The sequence below is a fragment of the Rhyacophila brunnea genome, unplaced genomic scaffold, assembly GCF_057557595.1.
Source record: "Rhyacophila brunnea isolate RB1 unplaced genomic scaffold, BYU_Rbru_1.0 scaffold_7, whole genome shotgun sequence".
Taxonomy (NCBI): Eukaryota; Metazoa; Arthropoda; class Insecta; order Trichoptera; family Rhyacophilidae; genus Rhyacophila; species Rhyacophila brunnea.
Window position 1 is genome coordinate 28,246,094 of NW_028233339.1, and position 12,360 is coordinate 28,258,453.

The 12,360-nt window shown below is 32.5% G+C and overlaps 1 protein-coding gene across 1 annotated transcript in view; it reads right to left on the minus strand.

Annotated features, from left to right (window-relative positions):
• Positions 1-1,043: 1,043 nt before the first annotated feature.
• The window catches only part of LOC147064693 (5-hydroxytryptamine receptor-like), a 359,129-nt gene continuing 347,812 nt past the window's right edge, over positions 1,044-12,360 (minus strand). The window contains exon 3 of the mRNA XM_085958117.1: positions 1,044-2,076. Within this exon, the coding sequence (XP_085814243.1) occupies positions 1,182-2,076 (895 nt within the window). The 3' untranslated portion in view covers positions 1,044-1,181. The remainder of the gene's footprint in view (positions 2,077-12,360) is intronic.

Consider the following 12,360-nt stretch of genomic DNA (forward strand, 5'->3'; position numbering starts at 1 on the left):
GAAGAAAATTTTTGACTGTATATTGAGTAAAGGTTAGGACGTATCTTAGAAATTATATATGATATAGACGGCACGTTCATATAGTGATCCAAAGTATTCAATAATTTTATATTATACTTTTAGGAATAGGTTATGCATAGTTTAATTGCACATATTCATTTTACGTCAATTTTATTACCATATCATTAGAAGTACAATGTATGTATATTACAATGTTTACATTCAAAAGTCTTGTATGATGTATTGCTCTCGAATTGCGAGAGGAATCGAAAGTCTGATTTTCTTCTTATTTTTAAGATTTGGTCTTTAGGTTATTATATTGTACGAGATATAAACCAGCGACTAGGAGAAACTGCCCGGCGCACAAAATCGATACAATATTATTTTACAGAACAATATCGAAGTTGGCAGTTTGATTGCTTTCATTTTTGGTAAAATATAATTATGGCAACTTACGTCCCATTGATAATTTTTTTAAATTAACCAATAATTATATTTACAAGTGGAAATTTTAACTCACGGATAGCATTTTTCAAAAATATTATAGGGATATATTATTTTATCTGGGGAGACAATTATTTTTAATTAATTATAATTTAAAATAAGTATAGTAATATTTACAGGAATATAATTTTGATATGATAAATATGGCTTAAATTTTAAAACGTTATTATTTACATAGCCGAATATTTTTTGGTACCTAATTAATTATAATATAAATTATATTTATTTAAAATAATAATCATAAACAAAATATGTAAATATCAAATATTAGAAAATTTTCTTTGAAATTTAATAAGGTAAATCTTCATTTTATAGTATTGAAGTGAGGTTTAACAAATAAATTCTGTAGATTACGGCGACCAATACAGTTTTCTAATTTGGCATCATAGGGCTCGATGTTGCCAAAGTGAAAATAGTATATTTAACAAATAATAATAAATTGAATATAAGTACATGCCTTGATCATTTACTGTAGTAGAATTATAATATATTTAAACTATCCCCATTAGTTTTTGTCTTTTATGTTATGTTAACTTAACCTTACCACTTATTTTCATAACATAGATTAAAACAAAACACGATTAGTTTTCAATTTAGTCTTAATCACACTAGCATTGTGTCTATTGCGTTAGATTATGTACATGATTCACAGATGATTGTCTGTGTTTATTTTTCGTTCACTGAAAATGCCGAACTCCAAGATGGCGCCGTCTCCTTAAAGCGCCTCTTCTGCCGCACAAGAGCCGCTTGAACGCGTGTCGAAATTCCGGACTGAATATCGTATAAATAATCGGATTTAGCGTCGAGTTAAAGTAGCCCAGCCACAAGAAAAACGACATCAAGTATGGACTTATCGTGCAATCACACGTCGGCAGCAAAATCGCCAAGATAAAAAATGGAAGCCAGCATATCACAAAAGCGCCAGTGATTATTGCAAGGGTTTTTGCCGCTTTTCTTTCTCTTTTTGAATCAGCTGTGTCTTTTGGTTTTCGCTTTATAGGATAGTGCTGATAAGACGTTGGAGCATACGAACTTACACAGTCTGCTGTTGGTGGATCAGGTTCTAATCCATTGGCAAACGACTGTTTTTCGGGACTCGTATTAGTGGAAGATACTGTCGTAAAAGCAGTTGTTGTAGTAGTTTCAGATAGTGTAGGAAGTGGTCTTCCGATAACAGCCACGACTGCTGCAGCTATCCCTCCACTGCCTCCTGCAGCGGCCATGACACCGGCTTGTGCTCCCATTTGTGGTCCAGTCGGCTTCGCCCCCTGTCCTTGTTGCCTCCTTCTGATCCTTTTGCGAGCCGTTTGAAATATTCTCCAGTACAGTACGAGAATCACAAATAGGGGAAGATAGAATGATGAGACTGTTGCAAAGATTTGGTATCCGAGGTCTTGGCTGACGATACACTGGAATTCTTCGGCGATTCGACGGTCCCAGTCGGGATCCTTCCAACCGAGGACCGGAGCTACGCAGACGAGAAATGAGACGCCCCATACTACGAGAATCATGAGGCCAATACGTCGCGCCGTTCGGTGATGGATATAGTCGATGTTCGTCACAGCCCAGTATCTGGAAATAAAGAAAAATATATTTATAACAATATGTTGATACATAGCTATTATTATATCTGGATGCAAACTGGTAAGTACATATTCTTATTTGAATATGCATACGTAGTATACAATGTATTTTATAATGCACAATGCCCTTTAATTAGGTAATTAAACTCATTGTTAGAAGACTACATAATATGTTACAACAAAAATTCTCGGATTTTAAACACAAAACGACATGTGAAAAAAACATTTTTGCTGAATTACTTTCAACGTTTCGGCGTTAAAGTATTTGGATTGCCGGTTGAATCGACATTATTTTTTGAAAATTCATTCTGAAAAGTTAGCTGTGAATAACTCGAATGATATGTTGTTTTGAAGCGCCGGTGTGGAAGCAAATGTTTGAATATAAGTGAAACTAAGAAAATAAATATTTTTTTTTGAAAAATGAATTTTAAAATACCGTGGATTTAAACAGAACTTTTACTACTGTAATAAGGTTTTTGTTTTGTAGTATACATACTGGGCCAACATAAATGTTTATCATTAGATATTGATTAAATAGGGTATTTATTACCACGTTACCACGTTTTTCTTAGCTCGTATTCTTGTTTGTCCAGTGGTTGTTTATCCAGTACAAATCTTGCAATTGATTTTTAACTAACTTCCCGACTAGCTAGATATTTGAAACTTTTAGAATAGATCAGGACACGATGCCAATGCATTCTTTTAATACGAGGGTGGGTCAATAAGTCCTTAGAAAAGCCAACAGGTGGCGCGACTAGTACTGTAAGCGGTTTGTTTTCATGCAGCGGCACTACCGATTCAGTATGCTGCGAAGTTTCAATCAGATTGGTCGGGTTGTTGTTTTTTATTTTCGTACATTTAAAAAAAAAATTGCTTGTTTACAAAAATGGAGAAAATTGAGTTTAGAGCTGTTATTAAACATTTTAATATAAAAGGGTTAACAGCAAAGGAAATAAAAAATGAGTTGGATTTAGTTCACTGCATATCTGCTCCTTCACTTGCAACTATTTATAACTGGTTAAATGAAGTTAAACGTGGTCGTACATCAACAAAGGATGAACCACGCTCAGGACGTCCTGTAGAGGTGACTACACCAGAAATGATCAATAAAATCCACGATATGGTGTTAAGTGACCGAAGATTAAAGTTGAGTGAGATAATTGAGGTTACAGGGATCTCAAAAGGTAGAGCGTCGTTTCTATTTTACATGACAAATTGGGCATGAAAAATATTTCTGCAAGATGGGTGCCGCGTTTGCTCACAGTCGACAATAAACGCAATAGGGTGGTGGTCTCTAAAGCCCTGTTGTCGCTCATGCAACGCAATCCGGATGAATTTTTTCGTCGCTTTGTGACTGTAGATGAAACATGGATACACCACTATACTCCCGAGACAAAAAAACAGTCAAAGCAGTGGATTGCGAAAGGCGAACCATGTCTAAAGAAGGCGAAAACCGTAAAATCAGCTGGTAAGGTTATGGCTACTGTATTTTGGGATGCACGTGGAATTATTTTCGTTGACTATTTGGAAAAAGGAAAAACAATAACAGGGGATTATTATACATCTTTATTGGACCAGCTAAAAAACGAAATTGAAGAAAAACGGCCTCATTTAAACAGGAAAAAAATCCTCTTTCATTAGGACAATGCCCGTGTTCACACATGTTTACGACCAATGGCTAAAATTGAAGAATTGAAGTTCGAATTGGTCGACCACCCACCGTATTCGCCAGATTTAGCCCCCAGTGACTTTTTCCTTTTCCCAAACTTTAAAAAATGGCTAAGTGGATAACATTTTTTTTCAAATGAAGAAGTCATCGATCGGACAAATGCTTATTTTGAGGACCTTCCGAAAACTTAATTTTCTGACAGTTTAAAAAAAAATTGAGAAACGTCTAACCAAGTGTATTGAACTCCAAGGAGATTATGTTGAGAAATAAAAAAAAAATACAAAAATAAAAACTGTTTTAATGATTTTTTCTAAGGAATTATTGACCCACCCTCGTACTTTAAGCCATCTTTAAGTAGAATTGAATTCATTTTCAGTTAATTCTGTTTTGTATGAAAAGTTATTTCGGAAGAAATCCGTAAAAAGTAAAGTACTATTATTGGTTGCTTATTAATATATACGTGCGTTACTATGTAAATCAATATGAAATGTCAAAATGACATTTCAGTATTCTATAATATTTATTCAGTACATATTTCTATCAAGTGCAAAAAAAAGTATTTATTAATACATAGAATTGTCAAGTTTATATGATTCAATAGAAAGTTAAAAAACGTGGTATATAAAAAGTTCTTTTAAAATTAAATCCTTGCGTTTTTTTCTAATACAGAATACAGCCATGGCATTGGGTAAAAAGGATAATGAAACAGTAGTTTAATAGTATCTGTAAAACATACATGCTTTAGAAAATCACATAAATGTCACATGACCTCACCGGAAATTGAACCCCGAGCCTCTAGATGACAAGCGAGCGCCTTACGTCTAGTGAATTGTGTTATTTCAAAAAAAAAATGTACTCATATTCTGACATAAACAGGGGGAAAGAAAGCCATCGCCCCCCCCGACTTACAGCCCGAAAAATAATTTTTACATGCCCAAAAGACAACATAAAGCATGTCGATCCGATACAATTAATTGTTTCTTTGTTTTATGTTGAATTTTATGTAATGGTTTTATGACAAATAAATCATCCATGGGACTTATAAAATTAATCTAAGTTTTTGATTAGATACTTAAAAAAACATGTGCTTTTTTTTTAAATCTCTCTTTGAATGTAGGTATGTGGAAATAAAGACTATCGTTTTTTTATTTGTAGATTATGGGCAGGGTTACACTACATATTATACTTATATCGATCTAGTATCACAAGTTGGCATAGTAAGTGCATGTTGAGGATGCAATTACCTACATCATTTACGATTTCTTCACTTCAAATCCAATAATTTATAAACTGAGTTATGTATTCATATTGATTTAAACTTTAACAAAAAATGGGTGGGCCTACCCAAATGTATGCATTGTTTTTGCTAAATATTATGATTTTATATGCTGTATTACTATTAAAGATAAAGTGCTCGCAAGTTTTGGCACTCGATTATTTGGGTAAGTTGCACAAAGAACACGTTTGCACGAAGTTTAACATAACTAAATGGAAATACGGTTAAGTTTTCTTTCATAAGTAAATACGTGACATGAAAACTAATAATACTTAGGTACTTACTTCATAAATAATTCATTTTACCTATATAATTCTAAATTTCATTTACGGTGCTCTTACTCTAAATATATTATAGATGCTATCATTATTTAAAAAACGGTAAAGAATATGTATTTATAAATATACTTGATATAATAAATACCACTTTATAACGATGTATTTGGCTATTTCATGTATAAGAGGTTAAAAATTAAATTGATTCACAATTTGATACAACAAGAGACGTTGTTAATTTTATTGTAGAAATCAATAGATATCATAATTTCAAGTACAGTATACGTTTTATAACTTTGCACGTTTTTTGCACTTTTTACTACACTGATACGTCTATTTGTATTCTTACCTCGCATAAAATTAGATCAAATGATATTCACTTGTATTAATATAATATGTCGTATTAATTTAATAAATTGATAATATATGTAAAAAAATATTTTTATCATAATATCAAATATTATATCCTATAACCGGAGTGCAAAGTTATGAAGCATATTATACTCTAAGCAAGTTCGTACTGACAGCCATGAGCATCTGTCTCGATTCTAAATTCAGATTGATCAGTGATGTGCAAAATATGAAGAGTATCAACAGCTTTAGATATATTGTGTCGTTGCAAATTATTGAAGATAACACTTTAAAAGAAGCGCTCACCATAGTCACTATTCTAAAACAAAAAGTCGAAGCAGAATTAAACTCAATGAAAAATATCTGTGACTCCTAGTTCAAAATGCCGTTTGTTTAAGGCATGCTTTCTGGTATTTTAAGATACTCTTAACCTGGTCTGTATTTTCATTTATTTTGGCTTCCTATAAGGCCACTAAAACTATCTTTATGTATATAGAGTGGAGCTACAGGATGGGAACACCCAAGAATATTGATGAGCGACAGTTCAGTGAGGACATAATATATTTATGTGATTTTTTCAAAGCCTGGGTGTTCATGATTATTTAATTCTACACCCTATTACAACCTCCACTCTGTGAAGGCCCATAATATTATGATCCTCTAAGGATCGAACATGGTGAACTAGTAGTAGTAGTATTACTAAATACACTACCGTTAAACTACACTACTATCGTTGGGCTTCTATGTTTGTTGTAGTGTTAAAAAGAATATCTATATATATATTCTATATATAATTCTATAATAACCACATATTTTAATTAAACTTTTTTTTTGTTTATTGAACAGTGGAAGTACGTTAAAACTAAAATTTGAAGTGATACTGATGCCATCTAGGAATCAATGTAAGTATGTTATATTTGTTAATATTGTTATTTAAAAAGATACCTTACTAATTTAATATTACCAGTAATATGCCGTTTTTCCACGAAGTTTAATGTTTGAAAGTATGTGAAAATAGCACGTTGGTAAAATCAGAAAGTATGTTTAGTAATGAATTTTCAATCATTGATCTGGAAATTCATCGAATTCTGAAGGGAATTCACGGAAAGGTCAGAAATGCGACGAAGGGTCACTACACACATCGTGAGAAATAGTAGTTTATCATTCTGATTCTAGGAATTCTAGGATTGTACAAATACCTTCTCCAAAGTAAATTCTACCTAAGCTTTTTAACTTTCTCTGAAATATAATAGAATTAGAGAGAAAATTAATGAGGTATATGAAGATGCTAATGATAATATTATGAACATGTTGTCTAAGCCAATATAATATTTGATTTTATTGACATGGTAATATTTTCTACATTTTCATAGTAATCATAATTATAGTGATAGTGAATAAAACAAATTATATTATCTATATTTATAATATTCGTCATTAAAAAATACAATAAAATAGTAATATGTCCGGAGTATTGTAAAAAGTATGTAGTATATTTCCATCTTTCGATAACTGTCTAGTAAATTAACTTTGTTAGCTTTTGATTTTCACGAAAACGTACACATTGTGGTACTGAAATTATATTTAAAATTTATGTAGGAATCTATGTTTTGAACAAACAAACAAACCAGGAAATTTTTGGGAGGCAGGATTTTTTGGTTTGCGATTGCTGCGACATGACATCTCTAAAATAAATCTGCTCTAAAATATTAAAAGATAAGCAAAAATCTGCAAAATTTAACTTCAATTTTTTCAGTCACGTTCAATTCCACCTATTTATCGAGATTTAATTCGGTGTATGTAATTAATACGTCAATATAATGAAGCAGTTTGGTACTGCAAAAATTCGGTCTTCAAACAGTGTTATAATTTTTGACGCTATCGAGACCTACTAATGAATTCTTGATGGACGGTTTACATATTATACAAAATAATATTTTAAAAATGTGTTGTCGATCTACCTAGATCTATCTAGATATTTGTTGTGTTGAGAAGGGTAGGTAAGGGTCTGGCCTTATAGAATGGGGGTTGGGGGGGGGGGCGGAGTCCCCTGATGAAAGACGTAGCTTAATTGATATCATTATAAAAGTGTTATAAATATACTTATGCTACGTACGTCATGATAGACTTGGCATATTATAATATGTGGAACAAACAAACCTCTATATAAATGTAAGATTGTAGTCAATATTTTTCAATACACCCCAAGTACAGAATATAATTTTACTATGTTTACCAATTATCAGAACGAAACACGTGTTGAAATAGCAATCGAGTGTTATAGTTGAAGTAAAAACTCTCTGGTACGTCCTTATACTAACTAATTGTGAAAATAAGGATAAAAATAATCTTAAAACAATCTTTCACCCTTCATCTTACGTCGAAACCTTCGGACGTAAGTAGACGTAACCTTGTACCGCAAGAAATAACTAGGCAATTTAATCAATTACGAGTAGGTTTTTTCATTAGGGAAAATGTTGGGGGTTTTCCAGTATAGAGAAGAGTCTATTTCTATCTCAAAATGTACTGCGGATAATAATTCGCGACCGTAGTAAACTACAACTAATACATACATGGTGTCCAAAAAAAAGGGAAATAATATTGGAAAATTGGGGTCTACGTATGATAAGTAGTACATATTTATTTAAATAAATCGGCTCAATCACCAGTCAGCGGATTTTCGGATAAATATTGACTAGTGACTAATAACTAATGGATTCCGTGCGCAGGTTGGACGCTGGGTGAGAGAACACCGTAACACTTTGACAGTTGTCAAATTTTCATATTTTATAAACAGGAGTAGTAAATATAGTTTCGGACAAAGTAATATAATATTGATTACCGATTATCTACGCAAACACCAACCACAATGAAATGAATACTGTGCTAGCATTTGAAATATTTTTTGGTTGTCGATAGTTTAAAAAAAGAGACGTATACTTCAATTGCGGTGCAAGGATTTACATTTAAAATGATTTACTTAAATTATTTTAAGCTTATAATAGATAATGTTGACAATCTACGCACCAGGGTCTTAAATATTTTACGAATAGTTTTATCTAATAACTCTGATAGCTGCTACAAAAGCCAAACCGGCCATTTGTAAAGCCGTGAGGCATGATTTTTAATCACACGTCTGGAAAAATTACATGTGTTTCATCAGAAGTAACGGCGCGTGATCTCATAGTATGTTATTTTGATTAAAACGCACTAATTTGTACGAGGTAGATCAATATTCCAAACTAAATTGATTCTGTTTGCAAATGTGGACTTAAAATCCAAATGAACATTTGTCATGGAACAGATGCACTATAAATAATATCTATATATTATATTATTCAATATTTTACCACGTTTTTATTAGCTCGTATTCTTGTTTGTCCATTACACATTTTTTCTTGTCGGCGGAACTCATCGCGATAAACGAAGCAATTAAATACACTTTAAGCGATGATTTCTCGGCGCAATCCGCTGTTATTTTAACAGACTCCAAAAGCGCTTTACAACATCTTGCCGCAGCAACTCGCTCACATAACAGTAAAACCATAGCATACCACATCCTTGATCAGATCGACGCCAAGAAAAATAGAAGAGGAGATCTATGCCTTCAATGGATCCCATCGCACATGGGCATTGAGGGAAATGAAAGGGCAGATGATCTGGCAACGGAAACCGGCCATTCAGGGGTACCATATCAGTGGATACCAGAAAACCTGGACTGGAATGAGGATATAAAGAAAATGTGCCATAGTATGTGGATAGATTTTCACCATAGGGCATCATTAGAAAAGGGGAAATGGAGTAAGTCGATTCTACCATCACCACGAGAGGTGCCCTGGTTTGTAGAGTCTTCTTTGAGCTTAAGTTAATACTGAGGCTAAGAATAGGGCACACCATGGGCAAACGATTTGATGTCCTTATGAGAAGAAGCGAATCGCAGCTCTGCGATGAATGTCATGTTTTAGAGGACATTGTACACATTGTATATAGCACTGCAATGCCCCAAATATGAAATTCACAGAGTACAGCTGCGAATTGCAGATATCTACGAAAATATCGACGAATTGAAAGGTGTCCTGGCGGTGGGTAAGACGGAAAAGCTAGGCAAAATTATAAAGTTATTTAACAGAATAGGAGTGAGGACCTGATCGACGGATCCCCTTCTAGAAGAGAAGAGGCAATATGACAGCGAGTCGAAGTCAAAGCCTCGGTAAAATCACAAAAAAGGCCATTATGAGCTGTATGTGTACGAGGTTATAAGAACTTTATTAAGAAAATATATAAAAAAACGATTTATTTGTAATAATTATTTACATCGCATCCTGTATCCGAGTTCACCCACTAATGTTTTCGATATTTATTATGTTGTTTGCGCAAAATCCTTTTAAACCCTACGAATAGACCGAATTATATAACGCGTATTATATTAACCCCGCAAAATACTCTAACAATATTTTATCTATTCTACTCTAGTAGTAGGTAGTATTACTAGGTATTGCAAAGTCAAACTCAAATATAATAATTATTATACATTGTATTTAAAAAAAACAACACAAAACATAGGTTAACTACTTTCCTGATTTTTTAAATAATATTTGTTTACAGTTCAGCTGCGTTTTTTTGTGACGCAGATGATGCAATTGACCCGTGCATCACGGAGGATTTACTTTGGTCATTATAACGTACCCATATAATATAATGTTAACATGGAAATTTTGCCGCAAATTGATTACCAGCCTGCCTCACCATACTTGCCTGCTTCACCATACTTTCATATAACCTGCCATCCCTAGGTCTTTCCCTTATATTCCTATAAATTACTTCAAAATCAAAATCACCAATAATTATCAATAAGTAAGTACCTACAACATACCAATACAAGGAAGTATTAGTATAACGTATAATATTGTTTATTTACAATATTAAAATAAATATTGTAGTTTCAGTTAACCTATAATATTCCTAATAAAACACACAATAAAACCATTATAATATAAGGGAAAAACAGACGAAAATAGGTAGGAAGATAGATTATAAACACAATAATATTGTATATATTTATGTAGTTTCAACAAAAAATTATTTTTAATCAATAAGGACATCTCATAAAGTGTATTGAACTTAATTGGAATATTAAATGTCTGTAAACTAGCGCCACATTTTTTAACGAAAAATGCGTGATTCGATTAAATGTTATACTAACATAGGCGTAAGGTGCAGTGGATTGTAAATGTACTAATTTTAGGACACGGAAAATTACAGTATCTACCTAAGACTGATCTACGCGCTGCTGCTCGGATTGTTCTCTCCCAATGTGCGAAAGCTGGAGCTCAATATTGTGAAGCATGTAAGTAAGTTGTATTTTTTGCCAACACCAATAAATTCACATTTTTTTTAAATTAAGCCTAGACGTATTTTTATAGAGAATGTTTTGTTTATTTTTGGACATAAATCGTGAGTAATAAGTCATTTTCAAATGAAATACGGTACGGGATGAAAAAAAAGGCAAAAGTTTATCTGGATACCAGACCGTTCAATTGTAATAATAAATATTATCAAATCGCAGAGAAAACTTTTGCATAACCCATGTTGCGAGTTTTGCAGGTCCCAGATGGCTGTATTAAAAGTTTTCACTGTAAAATTTAAAGAAGGTAAGTATGTAGGTACGTGCATTTGCATGTTATATCTATGTATAATTATGGTAAAAGTTTTGTACACACAATAAAAAACGAGTGGTTATTATAAAAATGCACAGTGAAAACTCTATTTTGCACATACCAAAATAATATCATATATTCGGATAGTTTTCATATTGAAAAAGATTTTATTGTTAGGTTGTGAAACTAACCTAACCTAAGAATCTAAGAGGATCGTGACTAACTTGAAATTTAATCATCTTATGAACGACCCTAATATAACCTAACATAAGAATCCTAGTAAAGTTCTTGATAATATATTAAAATATATTCGAATAATCATTTTTAATATTATACAATACTATGTCACCTACATTTTTTTCAAATCTGAAAATATGTATGTAATATATAATCAATCTCTGACATATGTAACATCAATAATTTTGAGATTTTTTTTTTGAATTATTAATAACTATGTCCTTGTTTTTTCGTACAAGGTGGTTGTTAGTAATTTTGAACAATTACAAACACACAGGCTTTGAGAAAAACACATAAATATTTTTGTCATGACCGGTAATCGAACCCAGAGCTCTCGGGTGGAAGGCCTGCGCCTTACCCACTGCACCACGAGAGCCGTCGATAATTTTAAGATTGACATAGGTACATTTTTACTAATTTTTGTTTTGTCGTTTGGTTAGTTCAAACTATTAAAATAATAAGTATTTCAGTTTTGTGAAACTAACTCTTAGAATGAGAAATCATATAAATATCAATATTGAATTTATCATAAATTAACCAAATAGGATTTTTTTGAACCATGTCCGATCCTAAGAAGATTTTAATATGGGCATCCACATAATAATGGAGTTGAATTAACAGATTTGTATTGTTATGAGAAATTGACGTTAGCCACTTGTTCAACCTATTAAGTCCTTACTTAGTTCAAACACATATTGACAAATAACATGTGAATTTACCAGACCCGGATATCAAACCCGGGACCTACTTCACTATAAGCCGACGCGGTAACCGCTCTACCATCGTGGGTGATTCGATTATAAGATAT